The sequence below is a fragment of the Rissa tridactyla genome, chromosome 3 (assembly GCF_028500815.1).
Source record: "Rissa tridactyla isolate bRisTri1 chromosome 3, bRisTri1.patW.cur.20221130, whole genome shotgun sequence".
Taxonomy (NCBI): Eukaryota; Metazoa; Chordata; class Aves; order Charadriiformes; family Laridae; genus Rissa; species Rissa tridactyla.
The window spans coordinates 120,184,393-120,207,502 of record NC_071468.1 but is presented as its reverse complement, the minus strand read 5'-3'; the positions used below and the strand labels follow the sequence as shown (position 1 = coordinate 120,207,502).

Here is a 23,110-nt window from a genome sequence, read left to right as displayed (position 1 = left end):
ATGGATGTGAGGGTAGTTCACTGCCTGCTCCTTTGGGCTCTGCACGTCTTCCCAGCCGCGCCACGCTCCGCGCTCAGGGTAAGTTTCACCAGACCAGGCTGCTCAAAGCCCCATCCCGCCTGGCCTTGAACACCTCCAGAAATGGGGCAGCCACAGCTTCTCTGGGCAACCTGGGCCAGCGTCTCACCACCCTCATCGTAAAACATTTCTTTATGTTCAATCTAAACCTACCCTATTTCAGCTTAAAACCATTGCCCCTCGTGCTGTCACTGCAGGAGAAAATACTTTGAAGTATTCAATATATTTGATATGCCAGGCGACCTCCAGCACAACTCTTGGAGTGTTAGAAAGCTGCTGTTCAGGCTGCTCTACCCAGCAATAACTGCACTGTTTCCAAGGCATCGCGTAATCAAACTTTGCTTCCAGACTGACAGGGTTTGGCTGGTTGTAGATGATAGACTGTTTGACCAGGCAGCGATGGAAGCTGATCTGGGTGGCGCCTGGCTGTACGACACGCAGTCCCAGCAAGTGGTCTCGTCTCGAGGAGCCCACTATGCCTGCCTCGGGGTCGCTTCCCCGTCAGGAAAGAATCAAAGCGACTACTGGTATTTGTACAACTATAGCTCTGTCTTATGGCAAAAGTCGTTTAGATTGCCTGTTCTCATGTACAAGTCAAATATTCTCATCGACATGAAAATGCTGGAAAGCTTAAGTCTGATACAGGCTTTTTGACTAAGTAATAACCGCTGGAGTCATGTGGTGCTCTCCACTAGCTCAGTGTGTCACCAGTAGAAAGGTGCAACCGAAGGCTCGATATGTCAAGACAAACTGCGAGTAGAGAGTTCTCATTTGGTCTGTACGAGCAAGGGGCCATGAGCTCTCCATTCTGGACCTTGAAAAGACTTCTGGACCTCAAAAGGACTATTTTTGCCCTTGAAATCACCTCTCCAGTTTGTGATGAGGAGTCATCTTTTACTTACTCGTTTTAACGTTCAATGTACATTCCACTTTTCCTTATTTTTCAGGTTCTCAGTAAGGAATCAAAGACTGGCAATCAGCAAGGTACAGTGAATAGCTATATGTCGTTTTAATTCTTTGTAAGAATTTATCAGTTATCAATACTTTATCCCTGATACTCACCTTATGGACCAGGGCATGCTGTCTTACACCTTTTAACAATATCTGCTTGACTTATTTTCCAGATGGGTGTGTAAATCTCGTTCCGTGCAAAGATAACGGGGCTATTTGTATTCAGCCTTGTTCTCCCTCCTTCCACGGGGAGACGCGCTTTGTCTGCAACGAGAGAAAGTGGCAAATGTTCGCAGATGCCTGTGCAAGCCTGGACATTCAGTCCCTTTTTCAGGTGAGGGAACTGTTATGCATCTGCTTTGGCAAAGGCTCATCATTTCTTGCGATGACGCCCCCTTCCTCCATACCTTTTAAATCTTGAGCAAAGGGAAGAGAATGGGATCCTAGAGAGCAAATTGCTTTGGTAAGAGGCTTTGACTTCATCTCAAATCAAGGTTTGGGGAAATTAATTTGGGATATTCCTGTGTGGAAGCATCATTCAGAAATGAAGTTGCCTATATTCTTCATGTGGATCTAAACCAAGACAATGAACCTGAGAAAAGGGCAACACAATAATCTGTAATAAACCAGATAATTCATCATAAATCAGTCCTCATTATCAATACAGGCTGGGGGATGACATGATAGAGAGCAGCCCTGCGGAAAAGGACTGGGGGGTACTCGTGGATGAAAAGCTGAACACGAGCCAACAATGTGCACTTGCAGCCCAGAAGGCCAATCGCATCCTGGGCTGCATCAAAAGCAGCGTGGCCAGCAGATCCAGAGAGGTGATTCTGCCCCTCTGCTCTGCTCTGGTGAGACCCCACCTGGAGTACTGTGTCCAGCTCTGGAGCCCTCAACACAAGAAAGACGTGGACCTGTTGGAACGGGTCCAGAGGAGGGCCACGAAGATGATCCGAGGGCTGGAGCAGCTCTGCTATGAGGACAGGCTGAGAGAGTTGGGATTCTTCAGCCTGGAGAAGAGAAGGCTCTGGGGAGACCTTATAGTGGCCTTCCAGACCTGAAGGGGGCCTACAGGAAAGCTGGGTAGGGGCTGTTTGCAAGGGCATGTAGCGATAGGACGAGGGGCAATGGTTTTAAACTAGAGCAGGGTGGGTTTAGATTAGACATTAGGAAGAAGTTCTTTACACTGAGGGTGGTGAGACGCTGGCCCAGGTTGCCCAGAGAGGTGGTGGAGGCCCCATCCCTGGAGACATTCAAGGTCAGGCTTGGTGAGGCTCTGAGCAACCTGATCTAGTTGAAGATGTCCCTGCTGACTGCAGGGGGGTTGCACTAGATGACCTTTAAAGGTCCCTTCCAACCCAACACATTCTATGATTCTCTGAAATCCTCCCCAACTACAAAATAAAGAACTTTTTTCAAGCCACTGCAATAGTAAGGCACTGTGTTTAGTTCTTCCCCCTCCCTTCATGTGTGTTACACAAGCAAGACTTTCTTCTCAGGTGGTCTTTGGTCCCTGGTTTCAGGCTATCTGGCACTTTCATTGCACACCCCACGGAGCACTCTACCTCCTGGTTATAGTTGTAGCTTCATTTTAATTCTGTTCATTAATTTTCTCAAATCTATTTTCCTCCCTTCAGAGGATTTCTGAGCGTGATCTCCTTTCAAGCTCTGGCAGAGATGTTAGCGTTGCTGGAGGACACCTTCCTTTTATTGGGGAAGGAAAGCCAGTGCATGGGAAGCCTGGACATGGAGCAAAATATTTTGGTGCCGACGACCATGGGAATAGTAACTGCCAAGCTGATTTTTCATGCATTATCCCAGAAATCCTGTCTTCACCAGCCATTCCAGGAAACATTGCTGATATAGTGGAATTACTAAAGAAGATTTCCCTGCTGCTATCCGAGGATGTCAATAGAGGAAAAATGCAGGTATTTACTTTTATGGGCTTCAAGAGATGTTTCTGAGCTTGCCAGAGCATGCGTACAGTGTTTTGTCCTTGTGGCCATTATCCAATGAAGTGATGGCTGCAAACCACATGGAGATCACCTGGAAAAGTTTTCCAGGCAGGGCCATGTTTTGTTGTCAGAGAAACAGTTTGACCTATTAATGTATGGTGGAAATACTCTGTGGAGTACAACAAACAAAAAGTTTAAATAAAAAATAAGAATAATAAATAAAATAATAAAAGCAAAAGTTTTCAGAAACTGCTGTTACAGACATGGGAGAGCAGTACAAGGAACAATTAATTTTTAAAGTATGATGCTGTAGGGAAGGCAGCCTTGAGATGCTGACCCGCAGCTCTTGCCGTGTGTTGCATAATGGAAACTTAAATCTTTCCTTGATGAACTCAGAAATCAGAGAGGTGGGGAAAGAAATGTAGGGAGGGTGATGTAAGCAGACCTGCATTTGTGGGTCGGTGTCAGGAGTAGAAGTTGGGTGTACTGATTTTTTGCTTCGCACTTACTTCTCCAAGCACCTTTTGTGTTATGATTATGGAGAGGATAGGACAATTCTGGTAGTGACCATGCCAGTGAGATGTTTGGGTTTGACTGGGATGGATCATGGGAACCCCCTGTTCATTGTCAAAGAAGAATATTGCCTTTATAGAAATCACTCTTGAATTCAATGAGCCTTTCTGGAGGCTTTGACAATGGAATAATTGTTACTTTCTCTTAACATAAAAAATAACTTTTTTTTTTCTTGTTTCAGAGTTACATCAGGATAGCAAACCATATTCTGAACAGCTCCGTCATTTCCAACTGGGCTTTTGTAAGGGACAGGAATGCCGGTTCAATATTACTGGACTCAGTGAATTTATTTGCTGGGAAACTTCTTCTAAGGAATGGCTCGGAAAGTATACAGGAACCCTTCATCTCTACAAAAGGCTACAGCATACATAAAAATACTTCAGGGAAGAGATTTGATTTTTCTATGGAGTTCAATAACACAGGCAATATCACCGGGCATGTGGTCATTCCAGAAGAAGAGCTTTTGAAGTTACCAAAGACTTCCAAAGCCGTCAGCATTGCATTTCCAACACTTGGAGCCATTATAGAAACCAGCCGGTTGGACCCCGGTTTTGTGAATGGAATGGTGTTATCGGTGTCCCTGCCAGAAGAGCTCCGGCATATTTTGCTCACCTTCGAAAAGGTGAATAAACTGGAGAACGTCAAGGCTCAGTGCGTTGGGTGGCACTCTACGGAAAGGAGGTGGGATACCAGGGCGTGCGCCATGAAGTCGGACAACATCAGCAGCGTTGTTTGCAACTGCAAGCATCACCACCGGACGTTCAAATCCTTCTCCATTTTGATGTCCCCCACCATGTTGCGAAATGCAGCGCTGGATTACATTACACGTGTAGGGTTAGGCCTTTCCATTTTCAGCTTGGTTCTCTGCCTTATCATTGAGGCTGTCGTCTGGCACCACGTTACAAAAACTGAAATAACCTACATGCGCCATTTTTGTTTGGTCAACATCGCTATGTCGCTTCTCATTGCTGATGTTCTGTTTATCTTAGCGGCTATTGTGCACCATACAGCCCTAAACTACCAGTTGTGTGTAGCAGCCACTTTTTTCCTTCACTTTTTCTATCTTGCCTTGTTTTTTTGGATGTTTACCCTGGGCCTCTTGATTCTCTATGGGTTGTTATTTGTTTTTTTTAAGATAACGAGATCTGTATTCATAGCTACAGCATTCTCAATTGGATATGGATGTCCCTTGGTCATATCTATCCTCACTGTTGCTATTACTGAACCAAAAAATGGCTATTTAAGGAGTGGAGCCTGCTGGCTTAATTGGTATGAGACGAAAGCCCTTTTGGCCTTTGTTGTACCTGCTCTGAGCATCATTGTTGTGAATGTGGTGGTGGTAGTGGTGGTTGTGGTGAAGACTGGGAGATCCGCTGTTGGAGAAGGCTGCAAGTCACAAGATTTGAGGAACATGATGCGAATTAGCAAAAACGTGGCACTTCTGACACCTCTTCTGGGTCTCACCTGGGGGTTTGGATTAGCAACGATTGTCGAGAGTCGCTCCCTGGCATTCCACATTACGTTTGCGCTACTGAACGCCTTCCAGGTAAACTCTGTGAGACTGGGCATAGCGCGCGCTCAGACTTTGAGCCGGGGGAAAGGTAGCAGGTCAAAGAGGGGCTGGCAGCGTGCCTTGTGCATGAAAAACTGGATGTAAGCGTTCCTTTCGGCTCAACTGTTTTACGTGGTACCTGCACTAAGAATCCTGCGTTGACATAGTAAATGCAGAGGGATGATGAAACGAGCCAGTTGGTGTAAAGTGTGATGAAGAATTTAGATGATGAATTTATGTTAAATTCATCTTTATGTTGCCACATCTGGAGTGCTGTGTCCAGTTCTGGGCTCCCTGGTTCAAGAGGGACAGGGAACTGCTGGAGAGGGTGCAGCAAAGGGCTACCAAGATGATGACGGGACTGGAACATCTCTCTTATGAAGGAAGGATGAGGGACTTGAGTCCCTTCAGTCTGGAAAAAAGACGTCTGAGGGGGCATCTTATAAATGCTTATAAATACTTAAAAGGTGACTGTCAGGAGGATGGGGCCAGGCTCTTCTCAGTGGTGCCCAGGGACAGGACAAGAGGTAACGGGCACAAACTTGAACATAGGGAGTTCCACCTAAACATGAGGAGGAACTTCTTTCCTTTGAGGGTGGCAGAGCCCTGGCACAGGCTGCCCATAGAGGTGGTGGAGTCTCTGTCTCTGGAGACATTCCAAACCCGCCTGGACGCGTTCCTGTGCCACCTGCTCTGGGTGACCCTGCTGTGGCAGGGGGTTGGACTAGATGATCTCCAGAGGTCCCTTCCAACCCCTACCATTCTGTCATTCTGTAAATGTAAAATACACTGGTTCATGTCCAGTAACTGCAAAGACGTCTCATCCTTATCATTTAACGAATACCCAGAAAATTCTCACTTCCCATTGAAGATGGTTTTGTTTAACTCATCAGTATAAACATCCCGTGTTACCTGCCATACCGTTGTATCCCCAGTCTGCCTTGGCTCTTCTTGGCTAATACTGCTTCTGAGTGGGTTGAGAAAAGTTCTGGTATGTAACCCATCAGTCCAGTTCGTTATGAGAATTAGCATGGATTATATATCCATTCTTGACATTCCCGGGGAGCCCATGTGACCTGGGCAGATAAACTCGTTTGGCGCATTGCTGTTGGCCGAGTCATGGGTGATGAGATCTATCCTTAAGGAAATGTCATCTAGAAGCATTTAAGAAACGTCATGTGGTTAATGCTGGTTTTGTTAACTGGTTTTTCAATTTTTTAGGGATTCTTCATCCTGTTGTTTGGGACACTTCTGGACAGAAAGGTACTTGGGTCACTTCAGCACTTATTCTGGATTATATTATCATTTTCTACACTCTGTGAAACTGTTTCCTTTAATATTACTGTTTTTAAATCTACAGACAAGAGAAGCCTTAAGGATGAACTGCCTTTCATCGAAGCGGAAGTGTAGTCTAGCAAAGGTAAATATTTTTTTTTTTTCCCTTAATAGCTTAATTTACCAACTCTCACACCTTATTTGTACATGGAAAGAATGGAACCATCCACTAAATCTTACCTAGTTTAACATTTTTCTAAGGCAAGTGCTTTCTGAAGGAAATACAGGTATCTCAAAAGTATGTTGAGGATATTAAGCTTCTAAACGCTAGAAGTGGCAATCCATAGATTTTTATGACCGCTACATAACCTACTTCTGTTATTACAAAATTTAAAATGGCATTTTAATCTAATGTCTTCACCTGTAGATATCAAAGCCCTTTAGATAGAGAATGCCAATGACTTTTTTTTCCCCATCTGTAAAATAGATCTACATTAAGGTTACTGACTAAAGCAGGAACAGAATTAGGAGTCCAAAATGCCGATGTAATGACCTGTTTGCCGCCTTCACAAAACTATGGATCAGTTTGAGAGCAGGGCTGCTTTAGGATGTCAGAGGATTGCTCTGCTTCCAGCTGAACGTCAGCTCAGGATGGAAACCACTCAGAGTCCAGCCAGTACATTTGGTGCTAATCGATGTTGTGTACTCAAAAGAGCTTCAGGATTTGTTTGGTTCTTTTTTTTTTTTTTTTTTAAACATCAGGGCAATTCATAAAAAGGAAATGTATAAACCTTAAGGAAACAACCGCGTTTCAGCAGCTTCCCAGGCAAACACTGGCAGAATTGATGCATTGACATCACTGAGTTAGTGTTTCCTACGTCAGCTGGAAAACTGTTATCTGCTCTTTGGTTGGATTTCTTCTGGTACCAAGACCATGGTTTCATGCTGTGTTTATGAAAGGGAATCCCCTTTAGCTGTCTCGCAAGAATCCTCTGCAGTGCTCCTGCGATGCACCAAAGGAAACTGTGTCAGTTCAGCCTGGGCTTTGGAAAACTAAAGTCATTTCCTTGCTTTTCTCCAGTCTATTCGTCAGTCCTGATCCTACTATTGAAAGCTGCAGAGCGTCCTTCAGTGACAGTGTGCCCAAATGCTCTTGGTTTATGAGGGGGAAAAAAGAGGGATTAAGGAAACTATACCTCCCTTCTGCAATCAGCATTGCCTGCTGTGCTTTGGGTCATTTGCTGCAAGAGTGGCTGTATGTTTGTGCAACTTCTGACCCCTCTTCTCTGCATCCTTCCTCGCCAATTTTCGCCTTCAGTTGCATCCAGCACTGCTGTTATGTGCTAAGTTTAAATACAGTGCAGAAAGCCGTCTCTTTAAAAAAAAAAAAAAAAAAAAAAAAAAAAACCCAAAAAAACCCAACCAACAAAAACCAGTAACAACAAAACAAAGCAAACCCTAATAACAAACAAAAAGACTAACCCCCAGACTTCTGCTAAAATTAACCATTTCCTACCTAATAGAAGAAAAAGAGAAAGGAAGTGCTTGAGACAGCTCCACATTTGATAAATTGAGATTACCATTCCTGCTTTTACATATTCAGGATCCAAATAGAATGATAGAATGGTCTGAGTTGGAAGGGACCTTAAAGACCATCTAGTTCCAACCCCCCTGCCGTGGGCAGGGACACCTCCCACTAGACCAGGCTGCTCAAAGCCCCATCCAGCCTGGCCTTGAGCACCTCCAGGCATGGAAATAAGTAAGAGTGAAGATGTTTCTCATCTTATCAGGCTTTCGGTCGGGATCGAATGTTTGAAAGTTAAAATTCTCTCAAGTCACCACCAATATAATGTTCTGGAAACAAGATGTGGAATTTTCACTAATCCCGTGATTCAGCAACATTTGCTAAAAGTATTAAGTGATCTCACTGGGCAAAACTTGATGTGGAAACCATGGTTGCATATGCCTAAGAACTTGGGTCGATGTTGTCACGCACCTGGGTGGAAGAGACCACATGTAGGTGTTTACCGTTGTGTAACAGAGAGGGGGAAGACATTAGTCATCCCCTTCTATAAGCTTAGGTGTAGATATGGAGTTTGACTCATGAAAGCTGGAAAAGTTTGTCACACCTGAAACAATTGTTAAAAATAAAAAAAAAAATCTTGTTTCAGAGAACTTCAGAATGGGACTGTGTATCTGGGGGGTTAGTGGTGAATATGTAAAACATCTAGAAGGGTTATGCAGACTCTTGCTTCAGGTCTCCTAGTTTCTCCAGACTCACAAGAGCCGTCTTCTGGGTCAGATTTTAAGATGACCAACTTGTAGCATTTCTCGCAGGACTGTGAGGCGCCTCCTGTTTGAAATGGAACCTCCACCTACCTGGATGATATATCTAACCTGACTTGCTGATTTCTTTTGTCCCAGTCCTAGTAGTGGATAGTTGTCTTCAGTGGGTCTGGCCAGTGAGAGGAAGCACTGAAAACCTGGTTTGAGATGAACCGAAGTGGCTGAGAAGCTCGGAGTGTGGACAGCACTGTCTTGGAGCACAACCACGGGAAGCATCGTGAAAACCAGAAAAGAAAAGGTCCTGCACCTGCTGTCAGGAGCAGGAAACCATCAGAGTTGCTGCAACCCTTGAGGAAACACGCTGATACATAAAGGTTGCTTGTGAAAACTGCTGTGAGGAGAGTTTGTCCTCGTTTGCCATTTCAGTGCTTCAATTTCTTCCTTTTTTTTTTTCTATGTCAGTGCAATAAGGAGCCGTACAGCATGTGGAACTGCTCTAAAATTATTTAATTTTTAATGTCGTATACAAATGTTGAGTATTATCTAGCTGACTTTGGCTGTCCTTGATCAAAAGTGATTCTGTTAGATGGCACTGTATTCATCATTTCTGTTTGTCCTCCCAGGCTGGTGGACAACGTACCTCTATTTCTGCATTACAGCTGTTCTCTCCATCTCAAGATTTGTTCTCTCCATCTCAGTACTTGGGTGTCAGAGGAATTTACAAAGCCCTTTTTTGGTCTGTCAGGAGAGAATTTTCATTCTTTATCCAGTCCTGCAAGGCGATGCCAGAGATAAATGGGAAAGAGCACTCGGCAAATAATTACTTTCCCTCTTTGGATGTGGGGGAGCAAGCTGCGAATGTGTTTCAGAGTTGAATCACGTGGATGGAGATCTCCCATGTCCCATGCGATGTACTGATGAAGGAAATGGTTTGTCCATGTGATGTGAGATGGTGTATCTGTTTTTATTCAAAAATCAGTCCTTGCTCTGAGAAACCCTTTCTAGCGAAAGCTTTGATAAAAATCTTATTGTCTCTTGACAGGACAAATTGACGCTTTCAAATGGAAATAAAGTTGAAATTTTGTCATTGGTTCTAATAAGTGGTCCTTATCCTCCCCTACCAAAAAAAGTAGATAAATGTCCTTTAATATTAACTGGTGTTACTCCAGTCAGAAATCCCTGTGTGGCTTCACATCATTTGAAATAGAGAAAATTTAATCAAAATAATACTGTTTAATGTTATCAATATCCCTTTACTGAAGAGGGAGAAAAATGTGTTGGCAAATGAACTGGGGGATGTGGGGCATCGGACAGGTTCTAGGAAAACCCCACAGCCAGATGTGTCGGGGGGAGAAGCTGGGGCTCTGGAGGGCAGGGCTCTGCCCTGGGCCACGAGACAGGTCTTGCCCCTAGGACCGTTGCGTCCTTGCATCATCTTCTCTTATTCTCTTTCCTCGTAGGCTGTTGTCTTGCTACAAGAGACTATCCCTGCTCCTTTCATATAACGCATTTGCATGTTGGAGAGCTTTGATCAAATAGAGATAAAATTGGGCTTATGTGCTGCTGTAACGTAAATTTTAAAAGACCATTACCCCAAAGTCTGCTTCTTGGTGTCAAGCAGCAACTTCTGTGCTTTAGCTTCTGTCTCTTCTTGAAGCGCTTAGAGGGTTTTTGCTTTCCTTCCCTTTCCTCCCCTTAACAAGTTACATGTATCTTGGAGGTTGTCTCTGTTAGACCTTTCTTGGCATCGATAGCATCTCCTCCAAGTCCCTGCATGGCCTTTTGCAGTGCAGTGTCAGAGCTACGTGCCCCTCCTGCTTGAGGGTTTGGTTTCATTGAGGCGGTATTGTATGCCTGGTTTATAAATCAGCTACTGTATTTTGAAGAATTGCTCAAAGACTGGCAGGGGATGTGTAGTGTCAGGTGAAGATGCTGGTCGGTGTTCAGCCTGTGTCCTTGGCAGCCATGAGCCCGTGTGCATGTCACTTGTCACCTCTGAAGGAAGGGAACCACGTTGTGCAGTTTGCAGTGTGGAGAAAACAACTGCTTTGCACCTGAGTTTGCTGCGATATATTTAAAAAGACCTCCGTTTCCCACCACTCTTCTGCTTGGGATGGCATGTAACTCGGCTGGTATTTTTCCTTCATTTGTTTTACTGTTAACAGTGAAATTTTATTAATGAGATGTTGTGATTTTTCTTATAGTTCTGTATGGAACTGGCTTCCAGTGCCTTATACTTCTCTGGCGTGTGCAACCACAGTCCATCACGACTGTGGATTTATAGGCAGTCTCGGATGAGGCTTCCTGGATTACACCCCCACCCCCCCACACCCCCCTCACGCAAATTCCCAGGAAATCCAGCAGGAGTCTTGCCTAGGCAACAGCACTGCAAAAGGAATCTGTTGCATCTGCAGTTTGCTGAAAAAAGTATCTAAACCATTTATCAAAAGGGTTTTTTAAGTATGGTGCTTATTTCCAGAAGCTGGCACACAGCAGAGTTTTACCCTGTGTTTTATGTTCATTTAGGTATTTAAAAATAACTGGGGGCTTACATAGAACCAGTTAATGGTACAGGATGAGGATGAGCACCGAAGTTTTATTTTTAATACCCCAAAATTAAACTGACCGGGAGCATTTAATGAATAAATGTTTTTGAGAGGTGAAAGCTGTAGCTGTCCTCTATGGGTTGTGAACTGTTATTTCTTTAAATGCCATGGGCTGATGGCCCAGTTCTAATTGCAGCTGGGGGGTGAAATATGAAAATAACTACAGTTGGAATTCTGCCCGTTTCCCAAATTATCGGTGTTGCAACAGCTTAATAATGTCAGTGTTGAAGGGGTAAGGTAGACCCATTAGTGTGCAGGAGCTGGTTTTGGAGCTGTTCCACTCCGTGGGCCAAGGTGGTCAGACTTGAAAACCCCAAGTGCTGTTCTGCACAAGGTGTCACAATTAAGCATAGAATCATAGAATTGTCTAGGTTGGAAAGGAATTTTCCGATTGTTGAGTCCAACCATCAGCCTAGCACTGCAAAGTCCACCACTAAACCATGTCTCTCAGCACCACATCTACCCATCTTTTAAATACCTCCAGGGATGGTGACTCAACAACTTCCCTGGGCAACCTGTTCCGATGCTTGATAACCCTTTTGGTGAAGAAGTTTTTCCTAATATCCAATCTAAACCTCCTCTGGTGCAACTTGAGGCTGTTTCCTCTTGTCCTATCACCTGTTCCGTGGGAGAAGAGACCGACCCCCACCTCTCTACCCCCTCCTTTCAGGCAGTTGTAGAGAGTGAGAAGGTCTCCCCTCAGCCTCCTTCTCTCCAGGCTGAACACCCCCAGCTCCCTCAGCCGCTCCTCACAAGAGCCCTCCGGGGGGGGTCTTCCAGACCCCTCACCAGCTCCGTTGCCCTTCTCTGGACACGCTCCAGCACCTCAGTGTCTTTTTCATGGTGAGGGGCCCAAAACTGAACAAAGTACTCAAGATGCGATTTCACCATGGGACTATGCAATTTATTTTTTTTCTGCAGACTTACAGCATTGGTTGCGTGGCCAAGCATAGAGAGATGCCAGAGCTCCTTGGCCAGGCAGGTAAAATTGAATTTATTTTTTCATTTTTTTTGTCAAGATTGACACCAAAACAAGTTCTTGGGCAGTGCATTAATTTACCACAAATACCTCAAGGTTTACGTTGCCTTTCCAGAGACAGTCTGGCAATTTCCCCTCTCTCTTGCTATCTAGCACAGGCATCTCCTTCACGGTTGGTGAATCAAAAGAGAGGAAGATGCCAAACCAGCGGAGCCTTGGCAGGCTACGAATGAGACTGCTGGGCTGCCCTGTAAAATTTGCTTGTGGTAGACGCTCGCCTGCACTGCGAGGCTTGGCACTGCTAGTTCCAGGCACGCTTCCAGCCCGCTGACTGCGGCTCCCGGAACCAGCGGGTGCTTGACCAGTGGTCCTTCACAAAGGCATTGCATGGCTCTGGGTCTGGCTTGTTGGTTTGTCTCACTGAGAAGTGCCGTGGTGCCCTGTCGTCAGTCTGCTTGCCTTTAGGCGTTAACGGTACGTGGCTGCTAGATGAGCAGGGTTTGTAGGGTTATGTCCCTCCCAAAGTTAAATCTTCTTTCAGGGTGTGGGGGGAAAGCACAGGTTTTGGACATGCAGCGCTTTTTCAGCTCTGTCCCCATTGTGAAGATGCACCTAAAATCTGTGGTGGTCTTGCTCCCATGGTGGAGACCCTTGGGGGCACTGCCGCCTCCTCTGGCTCCCGTTTCAGTGGTGTTTTTTTTCCCCCTGGTTTCTCAACAGTCAAAGCTTTTGATTCTCAGAAAGGCCAACAAGTTTTGTACTTTCCTTGTCTGGCTAAAAGTGGATTCCTTTGCTATTTTGAGCATTTTATTCTTACCTGCTTTCCCATGGATTGGAGTTCCCCCTCACAACTTCTTTTTCCTGCTGCAAAATTCTTCTCTTTCTGTCTCTCTTGCCTTTCCTCCTTCCCCAACGACTGTCTCTCTTTTGTTTCTAGTGCCCATCTCCAATTTTTCGAAGGCTAGTGCATGGACCTCTTGTGGCCTCCTGGCTTATGCCATAGGGCAGCCGGTAGCTGCCTGGTGTACTGCTGGGCTTTCCCTAAGACATTGTCTTTTGTTTTTTTGTCTTTTTTGCTTTTGTTTAGGCTAATACTACCATGTGAATGTATTTTCAACGTGTCTGTGAATGTGATGGGGTCAAAATTATAAAACCAATGGCATTTGCTTTCACTGACCCCCAGGTCAGATATCCCATTTGTGTCCGTAGGCAGAGTGTTGCTGGTGACTTAGCTTATAATTTCTAACATATTCTGTCTTCGCTGTAAAACAGATTTTTTTGTTTTTTTTTTTTTTTTTCATTCTCCCAAGGGGAATAGAATCAATATCAAATGCTATTGGAGTTATATATAATTTTAACTTTTCTGTTATCTTTTGATGTAATCAAATCTTTCTATGGTTTTGCTCTGAACCCTGTAGTTGGAGGTGTTTTTCTTGAACAACTTCCATCTAAATGTAACAAAGAGAAATCTTTCTAATGGCTTAAAGTTTGTTTATGTGTAATCTACATTTCAGTTCAAATTTGGTTGGATGCTGTGTTCCTTCAGGCCCCTCGGGTTCCCATTGTATCTGAAACCCAGCCCGACTTTAGTGACACCTGGAGGCTAGCTCAAAATTTGGGAAAAGGTGCATGCCTCTTCTGATTTTACAGAAATAGTTCGTCTGTCACTAATTACTGCAGCCACGTGCTAAAATCGTTCTTTTTCACAACTGGAAAAAGTCATCTTAGGTCAATTTATTTACTTAACTGCAGACAGTACATGGAATTGCACTTTTATTTGCTCAGCAGTGCTAAACTTGAAAAACCCAGCGCCCTCTTGCTTGCTTAAGCATCAGTGTTTAATTATAGCTCTTCAGCCCACATGAAAGATGTACATGTACCCCTCGGGTACTTTTGTTTCAAGTTGAGACCAGTAATAAATCATCTGTTTGGGTTGTTTGAAGATTAAGTGTTGAACAATGGATTGATTAGAAAGATCATTCCGACCCTTGGGGACTGCAAGTCAAGTTTTAGAATTTGTTTCTAATTCATGCTGCAGCATCTCCGGCCAGGGAACAGGCAGGCTGTTACAATTACTGGGGTACTGGAAGATCGAGCTGTGTTTAGCTTGAATTTGTCCAACTTCAAATGCCCTTGCTGAAGAAGGACAAGTTGGAACAAAGTATTTTGAGAAGCAGCGGGTTTTCCTTTCTCTGATCAGGCTTTTGGTAAACACCAATAACTAGGATCTGTGCAGTGGTGTGAAAGCAGTTCTCCAGCCTGTGGAATTGTCGCTTTTGGCCTTAACACTTGATAACTCTCCCAGGCCTCTCTTCCTATTGCAGCATTGCTATCAGTAGCGAAACGTGAATTTCTAGTATTACAGGTGGCCATCCCCCGGCAGAGCTCTCCGCTTTGGCTGTCTCTTTGTGGGGTAATTGCATCAGTATAATTGCGTTAGTGCCAACCTTTTTCATAAACCCTGCTATTCGTTAGTGGTACCTTTGGCCCCCATCCCTGCTCTTAGACTGTTGGGTTTTTTTGGTTGTGTGTTTTTGTTTTTTTTTTCCAGAAATGCTCCATTGACGTCAGTAGTTAATCCTGACTGCTTGTGGTACGCGAGAGCAGAACTCGACTTGGGGTACCAGTCGCCTGTTTAAATCGCGTCAGATCCATCACACTGCGGTGCATCTCTCTGAGAGAGTTCTCTGCAGTAAAAGATTCACTGTTTATGGGTAATGACACTTACTCATGCAATCCTTTTTTTTTTTTTTTTTTTTGTGTCGTGCTGTAGCTGAAAATCTCCCACATTGCTTAGATGGTTGGCTCGGGAGCTGTGGGGCGACCTGGATTTCTTGCTTAGCTTCTGCATTATTGTAAATAGTTATCTTAATCTCTGTGCGCTGCGGAGCCCACGGTATTCATCTAGCCAGCTGGAGAGGCACGGCAGAAATCCTCTCGTTATCTCCTGGACTGCGAGCATAGGCATTGCTGGGCATAGCAAGAATAGAGCAGTAGAATAGAGGATTTTGACCTTTTTATCAATAAGCTGTAAAGCTACTCTAGAGCATAACGTGTGCCAGGATCTGCCAAAAGATCTACTGAAGACAAGACTTGAAGGGTGACTTTGAAACGTGCCGTTTAGTAGTAAAATTCCCACTGGCTCTAAAATGAACTCCCAAGAAACAAGTGTCTTGAAAATGTCTGCTTTTGGGAAAAAGTTCATTGATATTAATTTTTTAAGCTTTTCTTTTTTAGGCCAAAAGAAACTGTTGAGATTAACTAGAGCCTTCTGCTGTCAGATGCGATCAAACCACCTTTCATCCTTATTTTGGGCAAGCAAGATGGATTGACCTGTCTTTTTCCTTTCAGAAGAGGAGTTGTAGTATTGAATTTGTATTGATTTCCATTTTTGCTAGCTGACAGAAGAATTAATTTAGTACACAAAGGCATCCTTCGGGTCACAAGCTGGGTTAAACTAATAGGAATTTGGGTCTTCTTCCTGTAATGCACGTGTGTGAAAACCTGCAAGAAAAAAGGAGAGTCAAGACAAATTTTTTGGTTGCTGAGAAATTCATAAAACTGAGTGGTTGACATCTGAAACAGATACAAGACAACTCATTTCCAATGTTGTCAAAGAAAAAAAAGCTGCAAATCTTTAGGTTTTCTGACTAGCTCATGAGGGGCTTTGGCGTTCAGCAACTAGCCCTTGAAACCCCATTTGGGACCTGCTGTGACAGCCAGACTGCAGCTGGATGAAGGCATTTGGCCATCAGGCTGCTTCAAGAAAATATGCCCAGAAATCCAACCACATCCTGGGCTGCATCAAAAGCAGCGTGGCCAGCAGGGTGAGGAAGGGGATTCTGCCCCCCTGTTCCGCTCTGGTGAGACCCCACCTGAAGTACTGCATCCAGCTCTGGAGCCCTCAGCACAGGAAGGACATGGACCTGTTGGAGAGGGTCTAGAGGAGGGCCACGAAGATGATCCGAGGGCTGGAGCACCTCTGCTGTGAGGACAGGCTGAGAGAGTTGGGGTTTTTCAGCCTGGAGAAGAGAAGGCTCCGAGGAGACCTTATAGCGGCCTTCCAGTACCTGAAGGGGGCCTACAGGACAGATGGGGAGGGACTCTATCAGGGAGTGTAACTATAGGACGGAGGGGGTGACGGTTTTAAACTGAAAGAAGGTAGATTTAGATTAGATATCAGGAAGAAAATCTTTACGGTAAGGGTGGTGAGACACTGGAACGGGTTGCCCAGGGAAGTTGTGGCTGCCCTGTCCCTGGAAGTGTTCAAGGCCAGGCTGGATGGGGCTTTGAGCAGCCTGGTCTGGTGGGAGGTGTCCCTGCCCAGGGCAGGGGGGTTGGAACTGGATGATCTTTAGGGTCCCTTCCAACCCAAACCATTCTATGATTTAGGAGCAGCAGAAGGCAGCCTCTATGTAGGACGCTTTACTATGGAGAGTTTACAAGGAACGAGCATGCAAAATGGGATGCTCCTGATGAATGCGTGGCTGCTTCCTTCTAAAGGAATCCTTCCCTTTTGGCTGGTCACAATGCTAAATTACTTGAATTATAGAGCTGTATAATAGCTGGCACGTTGTTCCTCATCACTTGTGCTACTACAAGATTCTTAAAAATAAATGTGCTTTATGGAACTTAGAGCCAGAGGGGAGAAAGGACATGGGTGGAGTGAGAATCGCTGTGGTTGCTTCCAGCTTTTCTACGAACACTAGTTTGCAGAGAGCTGAAAAAACGTGAAGGAAAGCTGCATCAGTCAAATGAGCATGACTTTCAGCTGAAATATGCCTAAAATATAATTGTTCTGGTGATGGAATAGCTCCCTCTCTCCGGAGATTACCTGAACGGCTGTCACTCAGTCCCAATTTCTCCCAGCGTGTAAATTCTCTTGAGGAACCTCAAGAAGTGAATCCTCCTTTTCTAACATCAGTATGGATAATTGTATCCCAGAATAGCTGTAAGGCTGGCATCCTCCGTGGAGGAGATGTGTGGGGATAGTTTAACACTGGACATGTGGACATGGGCACCAACGTTGAAGCAGAAATGGTCACAGGTAGAGCTGCTGAAAACTCCATGTTTGCTCTTTGGAGAGGAAAAAAAACCCAGAAGTTTGCCATGGGGAAGATCCGATAATGGTTTGCAAGCCCAGTCCTGCTGTGTAGCTCCCTGGTCAGGATACAGTTGTTTAGAAAAGGAAAAATGTTTTACTGATTTTTGTGGTTGGACACATCAGGCTGACTGTAATTAGGACTGGGACAATCCACAGCTTGTACTAAACCCATCCAGAATCTCAATGCTTTAATCTGGCCTGTATCAGGAACAGCGTGGCCAGCAGGAGCAGGGAAGTGATGGTGCCTCTGTACTCGGCACTGGTGAGGCCTCACCTCGAGTGCTGTGTTCAGTTCTGGGCCCCTCTGTACAAGAGGGACATTGAAGTGCTGGAGCGTGTCCAGAGGAGAGCTACCAGGCTGGTGAGGGGTCTGGAGACCAGGGCATATGAGGAGAGGCTGAGGGAGCTGGGCATGTTTAGCTTGGAGAAGAGGAGGCTGAGGGGAGACCTCATTGCCCTCTACAACTCCCTGAAAGGAGGGTGGAGAGAGGTGGGTGTTGGCCTCTTCTCCCAGGTGAATAATGACAGGACCAGAGGAAATGGTCTGAAGCTGCAGCAGGGGAGGTTTAGGTTAGATATGAGGAAGAATGACTTTACTGCAAGAGTGGTCAGGCACTGGAACAGCCTGCCCAGGGAGGGGGTTGAGTCACCATCCCTGGAGGTGTTTAAGAAACGTCTAGATGTGGCACTTCAGGGCATGCTCTAGTGGCAGAGATTGTAGGTTGTTTGGTTGGACTCGATGATCTTAAGGGTCCTTTCCAACCATGAAGATTCTGTAATTAATACTTCCTGTAGCAAGGCATTAATACTTTCAAATGTAAGTCATAGAATGTGTTGGGTTGGAAGGGACCTTTAAAGGTCTTCAACTAGATCAGGTTGCTCAGAGCCTCATCAAGCCTGGCCTTGAATGTCTCCAGGGATGGGGCCTCCACCACCTCTCTGGGCAACCTGGGCCAGTGTCTCACCACCCTCAGTGTAAAGAACTTCTTCCTAATGTCCAATCTAAACCCGCTCTACTCTAGTTTAAAACCATTGTCCCTCGTCCTATCACTAAATGCCCTAGACGGATCTACCTAATGTTTTTTTACAGGAACTTACATATGAATGTATTTTTTAACCCTCCTTGTTTATTTTTTAACCCTGTTTATTTATTTATAACCCTGGAGTTTATTTCTTGAAGGTCTCCACACCGGAATCTGTTTTCTCTGACCTTGGTTAACTTCTCCCCTGGTAAAATGGGGTAACACAGATCTGAGCTGAGTACCAAATATGACTATTGAGGACATGACCTATTCTTCTGTGCTATTGTTGCACAGACCTCCTCCTGCTGGCATCCTGGACCACGGATCAAGATCCTACATGATGCCACAGCACAAGATAATAATAATAATAATAATAATAATAATAGTAATAATAATGAATAATAGTAATGCTAGTGACTCTGAAGGCTTCCTCTTGAATATTTTTCATTATGAATGTATTTCTGAAATTCCACTCTGAAAGGTGTTGGTAACAGGTAAAAGAAATATTTGCAAATACGCCCCTGCTAAACAAAAGTCATTGCCCTTAATTGTTAATTTTGCTGATACAAGGGGAAAAGGGTATTCTACAGATATTATGTCTGGAGTCATGTGTTTTTATGAAAGAAACTCTGTTAAAAATTATATTCTTTTCAACTGTTGAACCCTGGGCTTGAACTCTAGTTAGCTTGATGTGATTTGACATAGCTAAATCATTGTTTCCAGGAAATAAAAACAAGTCGTGTGGCTCAGAGACAGATCTTATGACAACATAAATAAAAGTATATAGTGTTGAATAAATTCTTGGATTATTTCTTCAGGGTAAACTCATGAGTTCCACAATGCTTTATTGCTGGTTTCAGACCAAAGTTATTTTATTGGTGCAGTAAAGATAAACCATGCAAAGAAGAAAAACAGAAAACTGATGTAATTCTTGTTCTCTTGTATAACAGTGCAATCATCTTCATAAGTACATAAAAACAGAAGGTTTGAAGGAGCAACTGGGGAAGTTGTTGAAAATTTTCTTTGCTCTGATGTAAAGAAGTCTGAAACTTGGGTTGTCTTGCTGTCAACAGACTCACTGAGCGCTGCTCTAAGTTTTTTCCCCCCAAAGAGTAACCCTAAATATGAAACTCTTAATGTTGGTTCAGGTTGCTGGTTCAGTAGCATCTTTCAGATGAAGTTTATGATTTTAGTTTCTCAAGTAACACAATTCTCAGTGCATTAACTTTTAAATTCTTTACTAAGATGCTCTAAATATAGGAAGTGGTAGATTTATTTGTGGATGAAAGATATTTCTATGGCTTTATCACCAGACTTAAAAGTGTGTGTATGCGTGTGCATGTATCAAAATACAGTCCATAACCTCTCAGTGTGCAGGAAAAAATAAATCTGTCTACTCGATATCAATAGAGGCTGTGCATGGAATAAATTCTTTTGTTTGTTAACACTTTATAGGGCTTTGGATATGTAGAGCTATTAAAAATAAACCACTAAATGACGTGAAATATCTCTGATAGGATTAAAATTTACCAATTTGTGTCCAGCAGCAAAGATGTGATATCTGTTAGAGCATCCATGGCTGGGGCTGCAGAGTAATGCGATTGTTTGTTGCCTGCACTCATCTAAGAGAAAGATGAGGAAAAACATAAATTAATTTCGTTGTTCTAATTTTTTTTATCATCAAAGATACAAACAGTAGCTTCTTGGAGAGGCCGAGGTGAAGACAAGAATTTTCCCCTGCCGGTTGACGGAAGGATTTTAAAAATGGAAACCATGTGGAAGAATGAAAATATGGAAACAGTATGGAAACAAAAACTCAAACAATTTGCTTACGAAATTCATAACTTTCGGTTAACAAACTGAATGGTTTAGAGCTTTGCTGTTTTATTAACAACAAAAGACCCAGTTTTCTGGGGGAGCAGAAGGCTCCTCCACCCGCTCTGAAATGGTTCAAGAAAAGAATTGAAAGCAACTTCATTCTGATAAAAAGTGAAAACAATTTCTATGTGTCCTTTGACAGTGTTGAATTTGGGATGAAAATCTGACTTTGAATCCTCATTCAATGTTGCCTGTGTCTGTAGTGTGAACCCAATAATGGCTTTTTTTACCCTTCTGCTTGCTGCTTTTGCTGCCTCAGGAGCTTTCTGATCGACTTTCAGATGGGCAGTGGTTTTAGTTTTTCTCAGTTCTCAGCTTGTTTACGCATGTGTGCTCGATACAGCCCTAACAACCATCTCTGAAACACCTTTTTCCTGACAGGTTGTGAGCCGAGCGCCTTTGGAAATGGCCGGTCTGTCTCTCCATCGCATTGAGAGCACGTTGCTAACGCCGTGTAAAGCCAGAGATGAGCCAAGGGCAGGGTGAGCATCCCCGTAGTGGAGGAATGCTGCCCAATTAAAAGTTTAGGCTGCTTGCGTGACCTTGATAAAAGCAGTTTTTAAAAGTCAAAGTCATCTTGCTCAGCACATTCACACTTTCTTTTTCCTGACCAGACAGCCACTGAAGGTGCAAATATAATGGAATCTGTCATTTTAATGTCAGAGATTTTCCCCCTCTTTCATCGGCGTTAGCACAGACCCGCGGGGAATTTGCAGTGTGAGCTCTGAGCTCTCCATCCTGTGAAGCACCTAATTTATCAGCCGGAGTCATCTGCACAAAGGAAATGCAAAAAAGTAATTTTTCTAAACCACAAAACCACATTTTTAAGGTATAATACCCATGAACACCCAAACTTGCCCTCTTTATTGACCAGCTCCTAAATCAAAATGCCAGGATTTCATCCCTGGGACCGAAGCATAACCATAACTCTTTTCTCCAGATATTAGCAGTTCTGGAGGTATTAGAGGTATTAGAGATCGACATAATCTCAGATCTTATCCAGGTTATTCCCATCAGTCATATAACCATGTAAGTCTGTAAGAAAAATACAGGTAATGTAAGTAAAACAATTCTCCATCTTGATAAACCCAACTCTTCGCAGAGAGAGTGTAGTGGAGCATGTGTGAGATTATTAAATATAGCCCATTTTCAATAATTTATTCTCATTATCTTGTCTGCCTGCATGCAGGCTAATCATCCGTGCTCACTGCTAGGCATCTCCTACGCTACCTGAATATACCAGGAATAACACTAACAAGCACCGTCCCCTTGCTCGGGACTTGTAGAGATGATTTAATGGCATCTTCAGCCCTTCTTGCCTTTACCATTGGGCAGAAAAAACTTCCCTTGGTGAGCCAAAAGGTGCAACCTGTCAACGTTAAGCTGCTTACCTTAAAATGGTCCGTTTATTTCACAGTATTTATCAAAGAGCTTGCATTGTACAAAAAGGCAACAAAGCCCAGCTGAGCTGGGGAGTTTGCAGGGTTTACAGACTCGACATCTTAAAATTGAATGATGGACCTTACATAAATATCAGTTCGGGTGATCATTTTTTATTTCATATACAGCATGGTACTGCTGGTATGAAATGCGTTGTAAATTTAGCTGTGTTTTACTAGGAACTCTCAGAAAACTCTGATATCTGCAATTGGCTTTTTATTTTTTGTAAATATTGACCTAATTGTTTAGAGAAAGAATGATGAGGTGAAGACTCCAAGACACATCTAGCTGAGGAAAATAACTTCACCTGGCCTCCAGCCTGCACTTTGCCATCCTCTTCCCTGGGACTCACGCATATCGCTTACTGCCTTTTCCCGAAGGGAAATTTGGAGTAAATTGAGAAAATTGAGAAACTTGCAAACGGAGGAATTTGCAGTTGAGTGCTTTCCTCTGCTTTTGTCAGGGGTCCTTCTGTCCCTTTCTCAGCTCTATGACTGATTGTGCAGCATTATAGGAGCAAAATGCGATTGCCTTGGGAAAAATACATGTCTGCCTGGTCCTGCTGCGGGGATGAGCCTGGTAATGCTCCAGGGCGTAATTGCATTTTTCTCTCATGGGCAGTCGTGTGCGCTATGTGTATCTGCTGGTACCGTGGGTGTGGGCCAGCTGATGGACAGGGAGAGGGAAGAGGAAGGAAAGTCCTGGATCATTGGCAGAAGAAGATATGTGACCAGTACATCTGGATTGGTTAATTATTTGGTGTGGATGTTGTCCAGTATGAGTCATGAGTCGTCTTTCTGTATCCTGACTGATGATTAAAATTTCAAAAAACGACAGAACGACGAGTTTGAATAAAACTGGAGCTCTATTCTGGATTTCACGTCACTGATCTTTTGTGTGAAAAGTTGGGGCTCTTTTCAATTCGTGAACATTTTTATGAAGGCTTATGAAAACAGTAAGTCTGTGGTCTCCCTGTGAAAGCATTTCTTTTCCAATTTACTCGATACCAAAACTGAACTTTCATACCTATGTTCTGCTGGCTCCTCGCTGATGTCAGTCAAGCTTCTCCCGATAAATGCCTGGAGACAATTTGGTAAATTTAGCAGTCCAGTTTTACCACAGGTTGTAATGTATCATAAATAAGCAACATCATCTCCAGTTCTGCTTCCTACATTCATTTCATGATGTTAATTATGAGCAGATGTTTTAGATGGCCGATTACTTGTCTCTTGCTCCATATTTTTCCTTGACATCTCCCCACATGGAGTCATTGATACCAATTTGGTACCTGTCTGACTGAAGGTTTAACTCAAATTTAGTCAAAGTGTGTCGAATGTGAAAAAAAGAAAATGCCCAACACACTTTCTAATTAATCTACAACCTTCCTCCCCTCCACGCTTGACACATT

The 23,110-nt window shown here is 43.8% G+C and overlaps 1 protein-coding gene across 1 annotated transcript; it reads left to right on the top strand.

Moving 5' to 3' along the window:
* Positions 1 to 5,296, top strand: LOC128907316 (adhesion G-protein coupled receptor F2-like). The gene is made up of 5 exons (XM_054196024.1): positions 1 to 78; positions 1,026 to 1,062; positions 1,203 to 1,363; positions 2,670 to 2,960; positions 3,742 to 5,296. Exons 1-5 carry the CDS (start codon positions 1 to 3, stop codon positions 5,215 to 5,217), a joined length of 2,043 nt encoding a protein of 680 aa, XP_054051999.1. The 3' UTR covers positions 5,218 to 5,296.
* The last annotated feature ends 17,814 nt before the right edge of the window (positions 5,297 to 23,110 follow it).